General features: G+C 35.7%; 4 protein-coding genes across 9 annotated transcripts; 2 read left to right on the top strand and 2 right to left on the bottom strand.

Annotated features, from left to right (window-relative positions):
• Window positions 1-2,114: 2,114 nt before the first annotated feature.
• LOC140877097 (uncharacterized) lies at window positions 2,115-9,848 on the top strand. 2 transcript variants are annotated; one of them, XM_073280622.1, is made up of 9 exons: window positions 2,115-2,527; window positions 3,140-3,293; window positions 4,198-4,517; window positions 5,667-5,748; window positions 5,834-6,128; window positions 6,531-6,589; window positions 7,346-7,435; window positions 7,942-8,033; window positions 8,194-9,848. In XM_073280622.1, exons 1-9 carry the CDS (start codon window positions 2,115-2,117, stop codon window positions 9,449-9,451), a joined length of 2,763 nt encoding a protein of 920 aa, XP_073136723.1. In that variant the 3' UTR covers window positions 9,452-9,848. The 2 variants fall into 2 exon arrangements, with proteins under 2 accessions (XP_073136723.1, XP_073136728.1); XM_073280627.1 differs by lacking the exon at window positions 2,115-2,527 and having other exon boundaries at window positions 3,145-3,293; window positions 4,401-4,517.
• Window positions 9,849-10,236: 388 nt separating this feature from the next.
• Window positions 10,237-11,901, bottom strand: LOC140876237 (uncharacterized). 2 transcript variants are annotated; one of them, XM_073280145.1, is made up of 4 exons: window positions 11,834-11,901; window positions 11,116-11,688; window positions 10,919-11,023; window positions 10,237-10,553 (listed from the first exon to the last, which is right to left on the bottom strand). In XM_073280145.1, the coding sequence occupies exons 2-4, from the start codon at window positions 11,674-11,676 to the stop codon at window positions 10,395-10,397; spliced, it is 825 nt and encodes a 274-aa protein (XP_073136246.1). In that variant the 5' UTR covers window positions 11,677-11,688; window positions 11,834-11,901; the 3' UTR covers window positions 10,237-10,394. The 2 variants fall into 2 exon arrangements, with proteins under 2 accessions (XP_073136246.1, XP_073136245.1); XM_073280144.1 differs by lacking the exon at window positions 11,834-11,901 and having other exon boundaries at window positions 11,116-11,731.
• A 629-nt stretch (window positions 11,902-12,530) lies between these two features.
• On the top strand, window positions 12,531-19,773 carry LOC140873962 (uncharacterized). The gene is made up of 8 exons (XM_073277244.1): window positions 12,531-13,095; window positions 13,724-13,896; window positions 14,279-14,354; window positions 14,432-14,680; window positions 14,920-15,092; window positions 15,383-15,452; window positions 15,839-15,999; window positions 17,317-19,773. The coding sequence occupies exons 1-8, from the start codon at window positions 12,751-12,753 to the stop codon at window positions 17,393-17,395; spliced, it is 1,326 nt and encodes a 441-aa protein (XP_073133345.1). The 5' UTR covers window positions 12,531-12,750; the 3' UTR covers window positions 17,396-19,773.
• Window positions 18,681-21,791, bottom strand: LOC140873971 (uncharacterized). Of its 4 annotated transcripts, none has more exons than XM_073277260.1 (6): window positions 21,635-21,791; window positions 21,391-21,513; window positions 20,421-20,501; window positions 20,242-20,340; window positions 19,597-19,875; window positions 18,681-19,097 (listed from the first exon to the last, which is right to left on the bottom strand). In XM_073277260.1, coding segments are annotated over exons 1-5 (576 nt in total). In that variant the 5' UTR covers window positions 21,636-21,791; the 3' UTR covers window positions 18,681-19,097; window positions 19,597-19,603. The 4 variants fall into 4 exon arrangements, 3 of the variants coding, with proteins under 3 accessions (XP_073133361.1, XP_073133357.1, XP_073133352.1); XM_073277256.1 differs by lacking the exon at window positions 18,681-19,097 and adding an exon at window positions 19,313-19,501; XR_012148110.1 differs by lacking the exon at window positions 18,681-19,097 and having other exon boundaries at window positions 19,313-19,875; window positions 21,603-21,756.
• Window positions 21,792-22,081: the final 290 nt, after the last annotated feature.

The raw sequence follows: 22,081 nt of genomic DNA on the forward strand, positions 1-22,081 counted from the left end.
GAGATCGGAGGATCCGAACTTGCATGGCCAGCTGTCCGAGAAAAATACATCATTGGTGACATCACTGATGGGACTTCGGAGGATCCGAAGTCAGGAACGAAGGATCCGAACCGGATCGGAGGCTCCGAAGTCGGGTTCGGAGGCTCCAAACTTCGCCTATAAATAGGGGGCCAAAATTTCATTTTCAAATGCGCCAAATTCCTTTTCTCTCTCAATTCCTTAGCCTTCTAACTTAGATCTAGGGAATTTTAAGCGTCCTTTTGGGATTCCGGAAGTGGCATAGCGATTCAGGCATCGTAGCGGAGCTGTGGCCTAATTTTGAGGCTATCGACAGCAAAGGGCTGACGACGGATGCATGTATAGCTTTTGCTTCCTAAAATTATTTAGGAGTATGCAGTAGCTTAGTTAAGGTTTTTAGAGCTTATTGAATGATGCATGAGTAATTGCATTGTAGCGTTGATGATAGACTTGAAACCTAAAGTTGGACTGCTAGGACTGCCTGTAGAAAGGTACGTAAGTGCTGACTGAGATGGCTATCATGATATATGATATATGTGTTGCATGAGCATGTGTTATGTGTTTTCCATGTTTTACTACTTTAGCACATGCATGATTTTACGTAAGACTGCATCCAGTATGATGTGAGTCTAGACAGTTTCCATCGGTGATGAGTTACTCCTTATGGATTCGTGTCTGGGGACGCTTAGCCCCTGATTTTGCTATCACTAGGATCGACCGCGACGGTGGAGTAGACGCTATAGTTGATAGGGGAATATACGAGTACCCCGCGGATTCGCTCTCTTAGCACGGTACTGTGTATTCATGGCACCCTGAGCTTATTGGTTTTAAATCGTTTTAAAGTCATTTACATGTTGCATATATTTTATATATCATTGCTTCCGTATTGAGCGTATTCGCTCACGTCCAGTATTTTCTGTGTGTCTGGACACCCCATTCGACGGGGCAGATGTAGGTGCAGGTTGAGCACCAGGAGCTTGGAGTAGCCGATGGCCAGTGAAGACAACAGAATTAGCTGTATGTTTTTTTCCTCTAAGCTTATTTATTCGATTGAGTTGTATAATCGAATTTGTTTAATCGGTTGTATTCTACCGGTCTGTTTTTATTTAAGTCTTTCGTAGTAATTTATTTAATGCATGCTTAATTATGCTCTAAACTCTAATTAGATAGTGAATCCGGGTTGGGTCGCTACACCCTTCCTACCATTTTTGGACGTTTCGGATCTTATTTTTCACTTATTTTGATCAAATAATGACTCGTTAATCATGTTTTGTCACTTTTAAAATTTATATGACACTTTTTTAACATTTTTAAATCACTTAATCTTGTAAAATGGAACTAGGCTACTACTACACACACACACACACCCGATCCTTAACATTTTTTAAAAAAGAATTAAGACTTTTATTTATAAAATTATTTTTAATATGACAATTTGATAAACACATATCACATGTATGGCGTGTGCAAGACGTTAGTATCAATTATAAAAGCTATCTCTTTGTACAACAAAATATTTAGGTTCTGTTTGGATATATACTTTAAAATGTTTTTAGTGTTTTATAAATGAAAAAATCTTAAAATATGTGTTTGAATATGATTTTTGTAGAATGTTTTTGACAAATATTTTTAAAAAAATGTTCTCCAAGTATAGTTTTTAAAGAACACTTGAAATGTGTTTTTAGATGTTTTTAGAATGGAACTTTGGAAGGCAAAGATGTAACATTACTTTTGAAAAGTTAAAAAAAATTTAGAATAATTGTGCAAACACATATTTATTTTTAAAACAACATTTAAAATATTTTATGAATTTTTTTTTAAATTTTTTTATAAATACATGTCCAACATAACCTTAATTTTATACAAGAATAATCGATCAAAGCGAATAAAGACAGCTTTGATCGAGTCAAGCATCTATATGGGGTTTAGAACCTATGTTTTTTTGGTAATTGGACTGCCCCAGTATAGAGGTGGGTTATTCATAGCCCAGCCCATTTCAGGGCAACAGTATTCTATGTTGTTGGATCTGCCCTGACCCGGCCCGTTTAACACCCTAAACTTCGAGAAAAACCTCTGCTTTTCTCAGAACCCTAAAAATGGCGGCAAATGAACATCAATTGAACGAGATCCATGCCTTACGTCATCTGGAACTCCGGCTGCTCCGCTGCTCTCTGCCGTCCAACCACCCCTCACCTCCGCCATCCCCCACCCAATCCTCGCCGGCCGTTTCTTCTTTACTCCCCCTTATAAACGACCTCGTCACGCTGATTGAATCCGGACAATATGTGGAAGCCCTCTCCTCGTCCGCTTCCCAAACGCTATTCTCCAATCTGCAGTTCAGCTCGAGTGAATCTGCTAAACGATTCTACTCCGAATCGCTCCCCCAGTGTGCAAACTCGTTTCTTGATGTTAACGAAGAAAGCTGGGAGGAGACGGCTGGTAAAGCGTTGCTTGTGGTGGCTGTTGGTGTTGCGGCTTTGCTTGCCTTTACACAGTGCAATGTGACGGGGTCTGTTTCTTATTTCTTTCACACCTCTGTGCTTCAACGTATTTTATTTCTGGCGTGATTTGTTTTTTTCCCCATATTGTGTCGTTGATAAAAAACAATGAAAAAGGTGGAAAGATTGGATTTTTAAGCTCAATGTACAAGATAGTATACAATGTTCAAGCTGGATTTCTCTGTTTAAAATTTAAATGTTGTTAAACTAATGATTTTAAAAAAAATCATGAAGTTATGTTTTATCTTATATCCTGGATATACTTCTTTGTGTATATCATGCGCAATTTATTAAGTTTGATCATTGAATTATAAGATTCCGGTCAAACCCTCTGTTGATTCTTCTTGCTACTCTAATTTGGTATTTAAGTCTACTCCAATTCTGGAAACAGATTTTAGAAAGAAAAGAAAAACATTAATCTGATATATTTGTACTTTCAATTTGTCAATAACGGTCTACCGGAGATAAAATATTTGTATACATTCGTGGGCCTGTGGTATCACTAAAACGTTTTTAAACAATGCAGAAAGGCCATGACAACGTCTTTGCTAATTAGTTGCTAGTTATGATATTAATGTCACGCAACAATGTTAACCTTCTTTTTGCTTGCATGCTTGTAACAGGCCACAAGATAAGCATCCCTTGATGCCACTTCTGGGGCTGCAGAATTTAAAAGAAAAGGCAGAACTTTGTGATTGGTTAGAGTGGGAAGCATGGGCGGTTAAAGAAATGATGTCTGTTGGTTCTGACTTGCATGGAAAATTTTCTAACTTGCAGGTACTTGATGGGTTTTTTTATCAAGCGTTCTAACCCTTGTATTGTTTTCAGTTCAAAGACATATATCATGATGAAGAAGAAATTGCTTAAAACTTTTCTTTTACGTGCTTACTAGGTTTTGAACAGTTTCTTGTATACATGTTCTGAGTGGACAATGTATAATCATATTTTCAATTTTTGAATCTTTTGACCGCATTGATAGCTCAGGATGTATGATTGATTACGTCTTGGAAATGTCAGTTTCCTCTATGATCCATATGATTTTTTATTATGTAATTTGGCTTTGATTTTTGTCCTGTCAATGGGCTATGAACCATGGCTGATGTTCCTTTTTAATTTGAATAATCTACAATACATACATCAAAGCTGTCACAGTCTACTGCTAACTATATTTCAACATTCATAACTAATTCGGGTGACTCAGAAAATAATTATGTATCTTAGAAGTTTGTACAATCATAATACAAGAGCCAAATGATCTGAAAATTGCAGTTCACGTTGGGTCGTTTTTTTTTAATGCACCTTGGGTAGTTGTAGTTGTTATTGTCTTTCTACAGTCTGGATTTCTTTACAGAATCGCAATTCACCATCTCATGGGCTTTTGAATACAATTTGCTGAGATGGAAATATCCCAGTTTGACTTAATTTTGGTTATGTCTAAGGTTTTCTCTTTTCTGTCTGGTGGTCACTATGTACCCTTGGCTCACAATTCTGGACCTTCACTTATCTTTAAGAAAACATTTGAGTTTTTACAAGTATGGTTATGATATGGTGCTGTTGACTCTAAGATTACTATTTTAATAACTAGAATATTCTGTTTGAATATGAGACTCCTGTGCATATTCTTTTTACCATGTTGCAGTTGGAAATGGAATTATATTTTGATTCGGTTTTCTCTTTGCAGTACTTAGTTTTTGCGAAAACTCTGCTAATGAGGACAAAAGATTTGTTATTTGAAAAGTTTTCTTCAATAGATGGAGTAAGAACCATCGCATGGTGGTTAGCCAGAGTTTTATTCTTGCAACAGAGATTGTTGGATGAGCATTCCTCATTCGTGTTTGATTTGTTACAAGTCTTTATGCATGAAAGTTTATGTCATATGGGCAGCTTGGAGAATCTAAAAGATTATTGGGGCACTAATGATGATTCTTTGACTATTCTATCAATGCTCCATTTAGAAATGGGGATAATGGAACTTTACTATGGGCGCGTGGATTCTTTCAGGTGAGTAGTCGTGGTTTTTATATTCTAAGTTTAGGTTTTACTTGATGTAATTTCTGCCCTGATAATTAGTTTATGATTTGCGTATCAGAATTTAAGAATTGATATAATGTATCTAAGCTGTATTTGCATGCTGAGAATGATGGTGTATGTCTTCTATGGAATTCAAGTGAAATAGCATGGAGATGGTAGGTGGTGCAGTCAATAAAGCAAGGGTTAATCATGGGCTGACTCTTTAGTGAAACCCATGAAAGTATATGTTAACAGGCAATGAAAGTATATGTTAATCATGGGCTGACACTTATAAATGTTTTGTGTCACCAGCCACGACCGGATGCATAAACATTACAAAACACATATGTTTCCCCTAGCTGTTTTACCTTGAATTGGTTATCGAGTTTGTACCACTGCGAGGCTTCTTTTTCCAAAACCTTGTTATAATCTTATATTATCCTAGTTTCTGAAAAATCACTTATCGTTTTTCTTGAGAATATCAATCTGGTTAATGCTTATTATGTCCTCTCTTTTTTCCCCCCAAACAAGGAACACAGCTTTTTGATCATGGAGAAAGTTTATAATAGGAGAATAATACTTCCTTCTGAAACAAAATGTAAAGTGAATCTAGATCCCATCCTGACACCTACATTATTGTACGTTTATCACTTCACCTAATGTCAATATCATTACCATTGAATTCTGGATCTTACCGAATTCACCAGTGAAGTTAAAATATATAAATATTATGAAATATTGTGTGTATAAACTGGTTTCACAATTATTTGCAGATTGATCATAGAACACTAGGATTTAGTTGGTGTTCATGTGGATATGGCATTATGAATGAAGCGAACGCTTCTCTTACCACCCACCCTCTGTTGGTCTTGCTCCTCCATTTCCTTTGCTTCTCTTGTTGATATCACCATTTGCTTGTTCATGTTATTTTCTATTTCAAATGCATTTTACCGACCTTATTGCAAATCATCTTTTTAATTTTGCAAATAATCTTTTGCTATCTATCTTGGGTGGCATTACCTCGTGCAGTGTGATACTATGTATTTTAAAGGTCTTTTTAAGAAGCAATTGAGAAGCATTGCATTTTTTACATTAGGCTGCATATTGACCATCTTAATTGATACTTGTATCAAATTACAGGAAGAATTTCAAAACTGCTGCAGGGATATCCAATTACAATTTTTTCATCAGTGGGTCTCTGGGTTTTAGGACTGTGCATCAGGTATTCAATTGATGTATCATCACTTGAAATTTGTTGTCAATGGTTGGCTTCTTATGCGTCCATTAATGACACCGTTGGTGCACAGGTGGAACCAAAGCCACAGCTTCGCCTTGTCACCGGAACCAATCATGGAGATACCTATGCCCCATTGAGCCAGAAGTCAAACATTATTGACAATTCTCCACATCAACCACCTCAAGAAACGTCCGATGTATTGATGACCCCTAGATTCATAGCAGATACGAGCAGTAGTTCCAGTAGTGAACATGATGTTCAAAATCATGCTATTGCAACCACCCAATTGAACGCAGTACACCAAGCTATGATTTTGGCCAACTGTCTTTCAATTCAGAAAAGTGCCCGTAATGATGATTTTCAAAGTAAGTTGTCAGTTCAAACATGAGTTTCTCCTGGTTATTTTTCATGTACATTGTAGTAGGAAAAACAACCCATCACTTAATTAAACAACCAGATTTTACAGCCTAGAGTAAACCAACAAGATCTAGCTTTGACACCTCAAACCACAATTTATGCCATAAAAATAATTTCAACAATCAACCCTAAAAATTTTATTTATCGTGGAGAACCCCTTTTGTTTTGCATGTATTCTTTTTGCTATTCAAGAATCTTTGTTTGTATAACAGTTAAAGAAGTTGAAATGCTAATGATATTTATATCATTTTGACTGTGGTATCCTTGGATTGCAATGTGGTTTTGATCATATCTTTCATTGTGCTTAATCTTCATATTGGGTTCTCACTTGTTCTCGTTATTTGTTTTAGAGTGGGAAATGGCTCCATATATAGAGGCTATTGATTCTCAGCATTCATCACCATTCATTGTAAGTTAAATGATGCTTATATTTATGAATTGCATCATATGATTTCATTAGACCCTGATGTCAATTGGCTTTAGTTGCACAACTTTGGATTCAAATCTCTCATTATTTGGAAGTTTGTGTTGGATTTAAATTTGAAGTCTAATTAGATTTTGTGAAACAAGAATTCTACCTTTTTTTCTTCCTCATGGAAGTGCCAATTTGGTATTACTGAAGGTTCTTTAATATTGACGTGTTCATTGACTAAGGTGTAGTTGCTACTGTAACCAACTGGAAAAGGGTTGAGTTTTTCAGTAGTTGTAGAAGGGGATGAACATTATAAGCTGCGTTTTAATCTTTTTATTTTGCCATTTTTAAGTGAGACTATTGACTCTAAATTTCAGAAACTGCCATATAAAAGTGGTGGCTTTCTGCTATTTGAAAATTGTGATGGATATCATGTTCTGAATTTAAGATTCATATGTGTTGTCTTATTTGTTATTGAAGTGAGGCTATGCTAGCCCATTTTTAAAAAACTTTTCATGAAAAAAAGTTGGCAGCTCAGCTAGATCTTCCTAGAATTTTGGACAATATGTAGTTGTACCTTGTTAAAGAAGAGTCGAAAAGTGTCCCCCATATTCTGCAGAGTTACTTCTATCATCATTATTCATCGAATTATATGCTTTCCATAGATGCATATCAACTTACCTACACCTGCATAAAGTTTTGTTACTCTATTTGCTTCAGATCGCTAATCGAAATCGAAACTTTGTTTTTCAGATTCAATGTTTCTGTAACATATTGCGTATCCGGTGGGAGTCCACTCGTGGTAGAACGAAGCAGCGAGCATTATTGATGATGGAGAAACTGGTAGTTTTATGAGTCATTGCTCTCATTTTATGGCAGCATTTTTTTTTTTGCCATATACTACATTCAGTAACCTCTAGGTATGCTTGATCTAATTTGTGGCTTCTTTGTCTTGAAACTTTTCAAGTAATCAATAGAATGAGACTCACATTTTATGGGAACAAGGACCCTTTAGGTGATTAACTCTAGTCTGTCTTATCTGTTTGCTATGCTATTATTTCTTCCTTGCTCTGTGGCATATTGCATGCTTTGACATGTGTAGCAATATCTTACTTGGCCGGACTAACTCATTATGAAACAACATTGAGTGGCCAGATGTTTTTCCTGTTGTTTTGGGTCTCAATTATCGTGCCTTTGCAAATTATCTGCATGGATTGGGCAATTCTTTTTTGTAAATTTTATCTTGGGGCAACAATGTCTTCAATTAAGTTATATACTCCATTCGATTTTCACAGGATGGGGAAGCATTCCTTTCGTTTTTTGTAACATAATATGTCATTCAATTATAGGTGGAGGACATCCTTAACCTTTCTACGGGAGCAGCTGAAAGAATATATTGCTGTTTTGGAGTTAATATGCCTTCAATCCCTGCACTACGCAAGTATGAAACTTTTTCATCACTGCTTCAATCTAATTCTTCTCGATGCAAAGCTGTACTCGTGCTGCATCTGGCTATCATTCTGCTTTCTCCTGCACTTTTTATGTTATTAAAAAAACCTTTTCACATCAATTGACGGACATATCATCATTACATTATTCAGGGAGTATGGTGATCTATTAGTCAGTTGTGGCTTGATAGGAGAAGCTGTCAAAGTTTACGAGGATCTTGAGCTTTGGGATAATCTGATATATTGTTACCAGTTAATGGATAAGAAAGCAGCAGCTGTTGAACTCATTAGAGCACGATTATCTGAAAATCCATCCGACCCCAGGTTATGGTGTTCTCTTGGTGATAGTACAAATGATGACACTAGCTATGAGAAAGCACTGGAAATTTCAGGAAATCGATCTGCTCGAGCTTTCCGCTCTCTTGCTCGCTCTGCCTACAACCGCGGAGACTATGCGAAATCGAAACTTTTATGGGAATCTGCAATGTCTTTAAATTCCATGCATCCTGAGGGCTGGTTTGCATTTGGTGCTGCTGCCTTAAAGGCTAAGGATGTTGACAAGGCACTGGATGCTTTTACACGAGCTGTTCAACTTGATCCCGACAATGGGGAGGCCTGGAATAATATTGCTTGTTTACATATGATCAAAAAGAGAAATAAGGAGGCTTTTATCGCGTTTAAGGAAGCTCTAAAATTGAAACGTGACAGTTGGCAAATGTGGGAGAATTTTAGCCATGTTGCTGCAGATATAGGAAACTTCAGCCAGGCCTTGGAAGCAGTACAAAAGGTGCTTGACATGACTAAAAAGAAAAGAGTAGACTCTGATTTGTTAGAGAGAATTATGCTAGATATTGAAGGGCGGGCTTCAAGCAGTCCTCCTGTTCAGTCCCCTGTGCCAAATGGTGATAGTGAGCATATAGACTCTATCAAGGTTGATTCACTTGTGGATCAACTCGAAGAATCAACAAGAATTGAAGCTGAATCATCAAGAACACGTGAAACTGAGCATTTGATTAATTTGTTGGGCCAAGTATTAAAACAAATTGTTCAAAGTGGCGGGAATGCAGACTCGTGGGGATTATATGCCCGTTGGCACAAACTGAAAGGAGATCTTACAATGTGCTCGGAGGCCCTTCTTAAGCAAGTTAGATCATACCAGGGATCCGATCTATGGAAGGATAGGGAGCGATTTGTGAAATTTGCTCATGCTTCCATGGAACTATGTCGTGTGTATCAAGAACTTGCTTTGCGCGGCTCCAGCCGTAAAGAACTCCACACTGCTGAGATGCATTTAAAAAGTACAATTAAGCAAGCAGCAAGTTTTTCCGACACGAAAGAATATAGAGATCTGACCTCTTTTCTCGGAGAGGTGCAAGGTTCATTGAAAGCTACCTCGTTGCCTGGTGCATGAAGCTGAAACTCGAATCATTTTTTGGTGCCAGCTACTGCTACTGCTACTCATTCTTCTCCGCTCTGCCCTATCAATAATGGTCTATGAAGACACGGAAATTGAGATTACATTTGGGGAGTTCATGAGATGGGCCTGGGGTCGAATAGGTGTATATTTACATCCGAGAATTCGTAATCAAGAATTCTTCAACAGTTAAAACTATTTACATGTCGGAGTGCTGGTCCGTTTTGGTGTCACTTGATCAGTTCGCATACGATATGTCTGTAGCGTAGGGTCATCTACAGAGCGCGCTCTAAGTGTCTTCTTCTGTTTGTTACTTAGAAAGGCAAGTTGTTTTAAAAGAGGTGTATGTATGAACCTATATTGTACTTCATATAATGTATTAGTATTTAAAGGTGTTCATGATCAGAAGTTCTTATTCTGCTTTTAGAAACTTGTAGTAATTAATTTGTTTACGTTATGCATTATCACACTGTGCACAAAAGGACATGCACCCTGTAGACTGCGTATTTCAAATTCATTATCTAAATGCTTAAAAAAAAGATCATTATCTAAATTCATCATGTAGTATTTTTAAGTTTCATATACCTCTTTTTATTTCGAGCAAAAATAATGGACTTTTAACTTCTCGCACAATCCGGGCATGTAAAATTTGTCCTATTTTCATATAACTAAATTAGTGTCTTGCTAAAAATTCTTGGAAACATAAGAACAGAAATAGAGTCATGTTTTGCTAAAAATTCTTGGAAAAATAAGAACAGAATGAGTAGAAACAATGTCTGCGGTGATCAAGAAAATGCAGTCTGATTCTTCGATTTGCACAGCAAGAACTGAGCTAATTCTTGTGATCAAAACAGGAAAATAGTGGCTAATATTTTGCAGTAGCAGCAACTAGTAGTACGTATCTAATTCCGGCATCCATACAGAAAGCGTAATACAAACATCAGAAACTAGTTAGTTTGTAGTAACAGTTGTTTCCATTAAGCAGAACTTGATAGCCATTTCCACAGGGGCAAGTGAAATGGAGGATCAAACAGTTCCCATTCTGCTCCACCCACACAGCTTCCTCCGGTGTCTTCTCCGTTTCAGCCTCGGGTTCGTCCTGAAACATAATCATCGAATACATACTTTCGTTGATCAGAAATACTACGACCAAGATGGCAAATATTTTACTGAAGGGTTCTAGTTATGATACTAATACAAAATGGCCTGCTGCTGGATCAGAAAATGTCACTAAAATAAAGAGGGAATCGGCTTAAATATTCAAGATTACCATGTCATTTATTCATTGAGTATAAAAAAATCCCAGAAATTCAAGATTGTCCGGTAATCCAATAACAGTAATACCCAAAAAATTCCCAGAGAAAAAAAATGAATAATGGTAAAAATAAGCATATCAATCAAATTATAAAATATATCAAACTTCAAATTCAGGAGAAAAAAGACAGAAATCAGAAAAGGTGAAACCTTGGGTTTGTTTTCACAGTCTTGTTCTTGATCTTCCTCTTCAGACATGACGTGATTCCACCATTGATTCATCTCTCTTAACCTCTCCTTCATTCGCTTCAATCTCTGCAATCAAACCAAATCATCAACTGTGATTTCTTGATCAAGAAAGCAATCAAAATTATACTAAACATTAATCGAATTTCTGAGTGTTCAACCATGGCATCAGGACTCTCCCCGAGGCTCAGAGACTCCGAAACCTTTCTGGAAGGTGGCGGGCGCGGCGGCGTGTGGGCGTTAGGCGCCTTGAGATTGGAAAGAGGGGAGGGATCCGATGTTGTTCGGAAGATTGCTGATGATCCCGCTTCCTTTTTATTGATCACGGGGCTCTCCTGCAATGGCGGGTTCAGGATATGGCCAGAAAACTGAGTGGGCTCGGAGACAGTGCGGAGAAGAGGGAGGGAAGGAGAAGTCGGAAATGGGAGTGGAAGCTGAAGAGAAGTGAAACCAAGAAAAGGGTTCGTGCTGCTGGCGGCGGCGGCGGTACAAGAGCACTGGAGACTGGGCCGCTTAGATGGTTCTTGAAACGCCGTTGGAGGAAGGAGCTGTCTTTTCTTGGAGTTGCTGTATGCAGAGCAGTTTTCAGGCGGCTCTGCGGCGGTTGTGGGGCGGTGGTTGACGGCGGTTGAGAGGTGCAATCCACAGCTCAAAGTTTCGGCTTCAGAGTTGGTGTCTTCCCGTTGGATTTCATGGTAGAGTATCGGTTCTTGATCACTCATCTCGATTTCTCTCTGCAAATTTTCAGCGAAAGGAAAATCAGATCATATTGTTTCAAAATCTAATCATCAGCATATATATATGTGCGTGTGTGTGGATTAGTGATATTCGTCAGTTGCATGCATTTGTTTTCTTGATCTAAAATTTTTAATTAATTACTTTATGAGAGACCCTTAACAAGGATTGACCCTCGATTTATTACTCGATAGACCATGTGATTGTTTTCGGGGGAGAATTTCACCTTAATCCCGGAGGTGAAAAATTCATTTCTATCAAATTATTTAAATACTCCTTTTCAATTCATTGAAAATTATTTCAATTGATTACTTTTAAAACTTTCAATAATATTACAAATTCAAATATTTGTTTTGTCAATTTTATACAAATACATATTGTATGATTGTATAGACTATTAAATTAAATAAAGGAATATTTTGAAAATTGAGAAAATTCAATTATAAATGGCACAACATTTAGTTGTTAATTATGTGCTAAATTAATAATAAATATATCCAAAATTTCCTAAGTGTGAAAAAAAACTTGAACAAAAATAAAATTATACATGCTTAAGTGGAAAAATAGTTAAATAATCAATTAGCCTACTACATAAACTAGTTATATATAATTGACAACATAATTACATAATGAATAATAAAATAAGATGCATAGTACTCATATAATTAATGAAATAATTGTATTATAAACACAAAAGAGGCCAATACGAAATGAGCATATATTTGCAAATAGATATTAAAAAAAAAATTAATCTTCTATCATTTTCTCTTTCTTTTTTGGACAAATTTTAATCTTCATTCTATCGTTTAAAATTGAAAGAAAGTAATGGCTGAGAGATTTTTAACTATTAATTTTTCTTGCTATCCATCTCCTCGAAAGTCTAACAAAGGTGATATCTTCACGTTCTTGCTGTCCAACTCCACAAAAATCCAACCAATGCGATTGCGAGCGCATTTTGACTTCATCTTCTATCAGTCCAGAACCATCCAATCTTCAAAGACCCTTTATAATACACATATCACGATTATCATAATATATATGTAAGAAAAAACGTGAAGGGGATGGGTCACCAGTCCATTGCAAAACTCAAGAACACTGATGTTCAAGAAAAAGCTACAATGATACGCAAAGAACTCTCCTTTTGTATTGACGATAAGTTTGGCGGAGAGACGAAGGAACATAATGAAGACCCATTCAAAGGGAAGGTCGAGAAGTCTGTCACAATCGGAGAAACTGTGGAAGATGATGAATTTAGTTTTGGGAGTAACGCAATGAACATGATCGAGGAAGACTGTGAAGAAAACGAAGGCGCAGAAGGGGGATTTGGGCCGTTGGATTATGGTGCAGTGGATGGTTGGGATACTTCCGATCCTCTGTTTTTGAGGAATTATGCTCAGTTTCTTGAGGTGGGTACTTTAAATTTGGATTCTGTGGTAAGAGTTTTAAGCGTAAAGGTGAACTGGTATTGTAGTTCAAGGGCACAAATTTTATGATTTTGCTCGGATATTAATATAATTAAAAGATGAGATATTTTGGCGCTCATCTTAATTCCTACATGTGCTATAATGATGGTGGGGTGAATTCTAGTTTTCTGCAAATTATAGACATTCAAGTCGAGGACAATGAAAAATAAAATGTGAGGTAATAGGTTTGCGTTTAGCTGCGGATTATCCCATGAATAAATAAATCAATGGATGGCCTTATGTATGTTGTAGATAAGTCGGAGATTAATCCTTTTATGGGTTCGTTTCTATCAACTTATGTACAAATATAAAGAATAGTTTTCATTCTGTCGATCAATTTTGAACTTTAGGTAATATGTTAGTTTGACAAATCGAAGGAAGCATACGGCGAAAGGAGTGAAGAACATCATAAGCATTTAGTAACATGCTTTAATGTTTCAAGAAAACAATCTGTGGATTTGAGCTGGTCAATTGAACTGCAAACTGTTATTATTCCATGCATTTCAAGAAGTTTGGGACAAAGCTATCCAACAAAATTTCAAGACTAACTTGTCAAAATATTATGCAACAGTCCCGGGGAGAGTTTTTTAAAGCTGAGGAATATTATGATCGTGCAATTATGGCTGATCCAAATAATGGTGAAGTACTATGTCTCTTTGCCAAGTTAGTATGGGAGCTCTATCGCGACAAAGAACAAGCATTGGCTTATTTCGAGAGAGCAGCACTGGCTGCTCCTGGAGATAGGTGAGTATTTTCATTTCAATTTATGTTTCGCTATCAAGAATTGGTACAGTGATTGAACTCGAGATCTCATGTATACATCTTAAGGCAAATAAAATCTTACATCTGCAAAATACTTATGAGAGAACAGGACTTCTTTGAGTAAATTGAACATGGACATAAATTCATGAATTGGTATTATGGAAATGCTGAATCAAGCAGGGGGCTGGATAGGCAGTTCCTTGTCCTTAACCACTTTTGATTTTCTAAGGAGATTTTCTTATGAACATGTTTTATGGGTCTAATGTCTTTTAGCATAATTGTTCTATATTAGCCATCCTACCCAACTCTTGAGTCCTAGCTGCATCCCTCGTATATTGGTTGAAATTTTTAAAATTTCTTTCAGTGATATTCTTGGTGCTTATACGAGTTTCTTGTGGGAAATGGATGAAGAGGAAGAGGGTCATTTGTCAGACACTCAGGTTGTTGTCCTTTCACAAGAAAATCATTGTTAAAGAATATTTAGAATTTGGAACTTATATTGCAATGGAAATGTCAGGTTGATGATCAAAATGAAGTACCATTGAATGATATGACCAAGGATTTTGAGGAACAGAAAAGACCAATTAGCTCTCCTCTGCACCTTGCAATGGGGCTGGGACTCAACATGCCTAGCATTATTAATGTTGCTGACGTGAAAACTGAATCGACTGAAACTACTGATTTTGAAGAGTATTACAGGAGCATGCTTGAGAAAAATTCTTGTAACTCTTTGTTTTTGAAAGATCATGCCGAGTTTCTAAATCAGGTAAAAATTGTGTTTCTGTGAATCCATGCACTTTTGTTGAGGGTTTCGCCCTTAGAAATTAGAATATTGGTTAAGTTGAGATACAAGCGAGTGGGAACAAGCAAGAAATTTAAGTTTGGCCTATCTAAACATATTAAGTGGGCTCTCATCAACATTCATGGTTCTGGCCTAGATTTAAATGCCAACTTAAGTATTAACTAATAATTATAACGCGGAAATCTTGGTTATTTACTCGACAGTCAAAGGGAGATCTTCAAGGAGCCGAAGAATACTACTCACGTGCTATACGGGAGGATTCGGGTAATGGGCCAATAATGTCGCAATATGCCAACTTAATGTGGCAGCTTTATCGGGACAAAGAAAGAGCAAACACATACTTTAAGCAAGCAATGGAAGCAACTCCCAGAGATAGGTAAGAATAATATTTCTTAATGAAATGAACATTATGTTATCTTCAGTCGAGGAGTGACTGCATGATGATTATGTCCTACTTAAAATGATGCCAACATTAGATCAAAAGCACTCTGATTATGGTGGAAATATTTGGTATTTATTGCAACCTTAATGGCAAAAAGGCTGTGAACTAAAGAAATGACGGTAAATAAAGATAACCAAGTTCTTCTGCATATGTTTCTCTAAAGTATAAGGATGCCTTGTACGCAGTTTCCAGGTTTCATTGTTGTGTTTTTCTTTTGGTTTCAGTGATATTCTTGCATCATATGCAAAATTTCTGTGGGAAATCGAGGATGATGAAGTAGAAGATTCAGCTAAGGTAGCTATAATCAGTCACTATTGTGGCAACAATTTTGTTACTTAGAAGACTCAATATCCATGTAGTTGGGGTTGATGTTGTTATCTCCAGATAGTCTACATATTAATGGAGAAAGTGCTCTGGCTGATTTTGAAAGTGACAGTTTTAGCCACCATTCCAACTCGGTTTCACTTTCTTTCTTCGGTTTTATGTACCTAGTGTTTCACTTTCTCGGCTGAACCTCTGTCATTTTCCTTTTTGGTTTCCCTTGGATTATTATTTCCATTAAATGAACTTTGTGAAAATTATGGTAGTTCAGTGTATATCTCTGACTGTTGCTAAAACAAGTTTCGTTGTTGGTGTCATTACCATCGTTGATGCATTTTGCTTTCGCATCTGTACGACAGTCTCAAGGAGATGAGCAATATTACATAGGTGCAATATTAGAGAATCCAGGGAATGGCCAAATAATGTCTGAATATGCTAGCCTAGTTTGGCGGCTCCATGGCGACAAAAATATAGCGGATGCATACTTCAAACGAGCAATTCAAGCGACTCCAGAAGACAGGTAAGCAACTTTATGATTGTAGGTATACTGCATTGGCATCCTATAAAAAACTTAAACAAGCTTAAAATTCCATAAAAAAGTGGTAGGCTAACCACCTTTGAAATTAATGAAGGGAAGAGATGAGAAATACACTAAAGTGGTATTCAAAGCTCAACTTGGAGAAACTTAATATTGATAAATGAAAAGTACAAAAAATTTGAGTTTTCTGTTTTTAACAAGGGATTTTATAAGATGATCTTTATTTATAATAATAAAGTTAGTATTAAATTTTAATTAACAAAATTGAAATCTACATAACCAAATCTAAGGTATATAAGTTGGGTTTTATATGAATTGAAAGAATAAAGAATTATAAGCTTTTGAGAACTTAAAAAATTGCATACACATGTACCATCAATTTATGAGGTTTAAACTAAATTTGTTTTTATATCAAGAGATCCATCTTTTCATCTTCATTTGTAAAAATTGATCACTATTTATAATGAAAATGATAGAACTTTGAACAAGAAATATAAGGTATGTGATTTTATCAAAATGAATTATCTATCTAACGTGTAAATATGTAAGTTATGAGTTTATGATTGATCTGTTATTTCATTGTTATAAATCTATAATTTAAAATCATTGGATTTGAAATTTTTCCATCCAATAATCTAAGGTATAGGCTTGGATTGATGAAAAGCTGATTTGGAGAAGAATTTGAGGAATAAATTTCAAATGATACTCTTCTTGGTCAAATTTGAAATCCACCATAATTACTATCAAAATCGCTTAAGTTGATATATAGATTTCTTCAAAGTCACTTGAATTTTTGTCCATCAAACAAGTTAAGGAATGAATTTAAAAAAATTCATCATTTAAAATCCACCAATAGAAGCACAATCTAAAAGAAAAAAACAATAAAAAAAAATGGCACTAATTAACAAATTATACCGTGAGAGTTATCTGCCAAATCTAAATCTTACATCTATTTACAGTAAACTTTGGAGAAAAAACATTTAAGTGGGGAATATGTTTCAACTTTCTATTCCTCAAAGTTCCAAGTTTTTATTTGACCAACGTATTATCCTAGCATCTTTGTTCAAATATTATTACCATCTGAACCTTGAGAATTGCCTCATTATGGAAGTTCCTCTCCATAGTTTCCTATGAATAGTTGTGGGAACTAAGCTATTGTTTCTCTCCAATATTTTGAATGATGATTGAGAAACATGGCAAGTTTTACCTTTTCTATATTGATCAGAATCAATGTAACTTCTTTCCCTTCAATTTCCATGCTATCAAGTTTATTTCATGTGTAGCTCATTTTCATTACAGCGATGTACTTGCATCATATGCCAAATTTCTGTGGGAGATAGATGATGATGAAGAAGAAGATTCGGCAGAGGAAGCTTAACTCATATCTTAATCTGGTGACACATTAGTTCGTTAAAACGGTGGAAATAATCTTACACAAACGTTTTCTCCAGCTGCTGTTGGTGTCAAGAATGTTGTGTAGTATGCTAATATGAAAGCTTGTAACCTGTTCATAATGTTGTTCACCCTCCTTTTTTCATCAAGATCAACCCTAATTTATAGAATCACAGTTGAATGGACTACAAACGGACTCGGCGGATGGGTCAATTACTGAGTGAAGCTTTTGATCTAAATGTTATATGTGGAGAAGCGTGTTCATGCATGTATATCATAAATGATAAGATGTCTGTACGGATCACGTATCATAAATGATAAGATGCCTGTATGGATCACGTATTAATTTTGTATAGGAGAAACTATAATTGTATCATATGATAGCACGAGTGGCTGACCTATATGGTCTCGAAGAGGTACGACCGTCCTCTTTGAAATTTTGAAAAACATAAATACTATATATAATGTCACTTTTAGATACAACTTTAATTGTGTCTGTCTCCTTAAATTTTTTTTTTTTAAAAAAAATATAATTATTGATTCATATTTTTGCGTAGCCAAGTTTTTCTTTCTTTCTCCAATTTTTAAATCCATCCATAACAAAAGAGACAACATCATTTGATCACCATGATTAGCTTTGAATAAATAACAATAAAGACAGATTTAGAGATCACGATAAAATACTGAAAAAATGACACATCTTTAATATTATCTTATTAAAACATTTTATAAAGTTATTAGATTTGCAATTTCAAGAGTTGAACAATCACTTTAATGAGATGAACACAGAGACTATGCATGACTTGTCTTGATCCATCAAATTCATTTTCTGCTTATGATATGGGAAAATTGCTTCAGTTCACTTAGTTTTATTATCTATTTTTTTTTCCCGATGAAGTTGATGTCAAGTTGAGAACTTTATTTTTGACATGTTAAGTAGCAATCAGTTCCCTAAGATTGGACTAACTAGTTTGCTAAAAGGACAGTTCAATAAAAGAAACACCAATTATATCATTTGGTATGTTTACATTTGAAGTTACCATTATTATTACTGGTTGCAACTGCAACTTCAACATTGAAAATAATCAATATATCATTTCGTATTCGAACATTGAAAACAATCAATATATCATTTCGTATTCGGTTGGAAGATGATATGTTAAATGATTGTTTGGTACCATATACTAATTGAGATGGTTTGATACAGTTGACAAAGAAGTTATTAGCATTTTCGAAACATGAAATCTTGGAAAGTTTTACTGTAAAACATATAAAATTAATATATGACTTTTATTATACATTTTGTGTTGTATTAATTTCTTGAATTTATCAAAGTCCGGGGCTCTGGTGGAAAATCCTAGGTACGATATTGGATATCAGGAGTGTATTTCATACCTCAGTACAGCATATTCAGTACCATGAGACAAAATTAGTCCAGCCCATTAGAACTGGTAATTAATGTGCCTGCACAGCTGTGTGCAGACATCATAAAAATAACTGGTTTAAGGGTGAACATGAGCATTCCTATTCGCTCTTGTTTAGTTGCCTTCTCGGCTCTCGCCTTTGTCGTGTCGTCCTTTCAGCAATTACTTGCAGTAAATGGACACTAGTGTTCTTGCAAATGCATCCTCTATTTTTCAGTGGGAATAATCTTGATACAATAAGTTCAAGAACTCCCACCACAGCATCTGCTTCAACAATGCAGCAAAACAGTAGGTCAAATTCTGCATTTCAATATCATGATCAATGCATAGTTTTACGCTCATAACCATACAACGGAAACTAGCGATCACAATCATTCCTACACCACCATCTTCCTCAAGATGGTCGACTGGCTTATGGCATATTTTGGTAACGAGTGCACGGCAATCAAGAACAGACATAGATATCTTGGCCACTTGGATCAAGGAAATGAAACCTTATCACACAACTGATCAAACAAAAATCATCAAAACTGACGTTTCACTGAGCGCACAAACTCATAATGGATATTAAGTACAGGGTCTAAGAAAAAATCATCAGTTGCGAGTCTGAAGTCTCCATGAAGACCCTTGAGACACTTTCTCATACGCCATCCATACTTCATCAGTGTCTGAATGATACACAAAATAGTCAACGAAACTTTTGTTCAAAGGATGTCTCATTTTTTACATGTTTTAAGCACAATCTAATTTTTCTTCAACTTACCGGAAGTTCAACTCTGGATCGGTGCTGGTGCTACCCTTTTCAAGTGTCTTGTTCTCACGCTTGTATCTGCTAAGGCTGTTCTCGCTTTTGCTCGAATATTGTTTTGGCTCTCTGTTGCTTCTTTCTTATTACTTTGTGTGGGTGAAAAACTTACAGCAACTGCAGATTTTGGAAAAACCTTAGACTGTGTTTGTTTGTTTTGACCTGAAGTGTTATTTTTCAGACCAAAAAATAGTTCTTTTCTTGTCTGTCTTTTGCCCCCAAAGATTCCATCATTATCTGAACATTATTAGAGTTATCAAAATAAACAAAGTAAGAATGCATACATAAAGGTAAAGCACAATACTCAAAAAGACAACTCCCATCCAAGGAAACACTGGCAAAAATGTGTTGTGTGTAACTCAAGACGGAATACACAATATTTTCATATTAAAAAATTAAACATAATTTTAACCACAAATAGAGATCATCCCGAGGTCTAGAAAATAAATACTTCTTCTAATGTGATTGATAAAAAATCTGAAAAAATAAAAACTAGCTAAACTAGTGCTGCATCAATACTAATGCATGAATTCCTACATCCAAGCAACAAAGCATGTACTAAACTAGTACTCTCATACACACAAAACGGAAAGCATGAGTTACCTGGACTTGACAATACAGCGCGTGGACGTGGAGCTGAATTTGCTCTTGCATTTTTCCGGTTCTCTTCCACACCCATATTATCTTTATTACTTGTCTCTTCTGTTGATGAACCGAACAATCATTAGTACATTATAAATCAGTCAGTAAAATTACGCCAAATAGGAACAATAAGGCCAAACCTTTGGGTGTATGAAAGGTAGGTGGAGGAGATTTTGGGACAAATGAGCCTGGAATTCTTACAACTAAATGTGGAGACTCGTCTACACGTTCAAACAAAAATTCATGTTATTGACAAATAAATGCATGCCAGAGCTTCATATAATCTCATATTCACATGTATAAAAAGATTTCACCTCTAAAGATCAAATTTACTGGAAGAAGTCTTCCCATGATGGCTACCAAGTCAAGTGAACTTTATGTTCATTAACACTTAAAGTTAACTGTATGAGTGAGTGATAAATGAGGATTCTTTGTGTGAAAAAGTTTATCCAACACTCTTTTTCTTCTTTAAGTACCACTTAGATGTTTTTGCCCTGTATTTAGTTATTTGCAGAAAGAATATGAGAAACTAGCCCAAATCATGACAAACTAAAATAATGTACACTTCTGGTGTATCCTACAAAAAATTCATCTAGTTACGCTAGTGAAGACAATCTCTTTGGGTACTAATCTCCATTCCTCAGGGAATTATGCAGCTCCCTGATCTGCAGTAGGAATGGCTTTTCTTGTGGTTTGTGAATCTGTGATACATTTATACTCCCATGAATTCATAATCCAGAGCAGAGTAGTCAACTTTTCTTACAATTCCTCAAGATTCCTTAATAATCACTCAAGTCCTTGAGGTTTTTAGTGTCCCTTCCCTTTTGGGCATTCTTCATTTTTTGTTGTCCTTTTATTTCTCCTTTTTGTTGCTCACAGATTAATCCGATTATTCCTAACTTCATTTATTTCCATGTGATTTTCGTAAACATAAGATCACCTTTTTTACGACGTACAACCCCAAACAAAGATCCAAGAATTCCAGGTAAACAGAAAAGACAACCAATCATCATACTGGAGCAACAAAAAAAAAAGAAAAAGAGAAAGAAAGAAACTCATTTATCTATCAAATTGTTATAACAGTAAAAAGGAAAGGAGATTAAGCTGAACCTGAAGGAGAGAAATGGTGGGCAGAAAGCCATTCAAAAGCTTTCAAAGAAAGCAAAGAGCTTTTCTCGTAAGTATATTGGCCAGCTTCTTCAATCTGTTCCTTCACCTTCACCTTTGGATACACTTCCAAAAACACAAAACAAAAACCCATTTCAGATATCAAGGAGAAAGGACAAAAAAAACCAAGAAACACGATTCCAAAAATTTCAAACCAGAATCTGTAAAAGACAAAAACTTTGCTCACTCTTTTCCACGGGAAGATGGAAGCTTTCTGGGAGACAATCAAGCTAAAACAGAGATATTGGTTTCAGGGTTAGAAATATTCTTGAAAATGGAAAGAAGCAAGAATCATGCGTTGAAGATCTTAATATTTATATTTTGCAACGGGTCAAATGAACTTCGGAATGTAAGTGTCAAGAAAGTGGGCTTTAAAGTGGATTCTGATTTGTGCGTGTTCTATGCGAATTTTGAATTTAACAAGTTGTGGGAATTACTATGCAAGTCAAACACGTATACTTTTCAGCGTTTTGAATGGAACATTTATTTTTTATATATAAAACATTTGGGGGCGTTTCGAAGCATGAACAACGACCCACACTACAAAATACATGACTATTTTTTTTTTATTTTTGAAAGCGGTCAGCGGATCTATGATCTATCATCGTTCTACAATATTGATTACTTTCGATGA

Source organism: Henckelia pumila, chromosome 1 (genome assembly GCF_033568475.1).
Source record: "Henckelia pumila isolate YLH828 chromosome 1, ASM3356847v2, whole genome shotgun sequence".
Lineage (NCBI taxonomy): Eukaryota > Viridiplantae > Streptophyta > Magnoliopsida > Lamiales > Gesneriaceae > Henckelia > Henckelia pumila.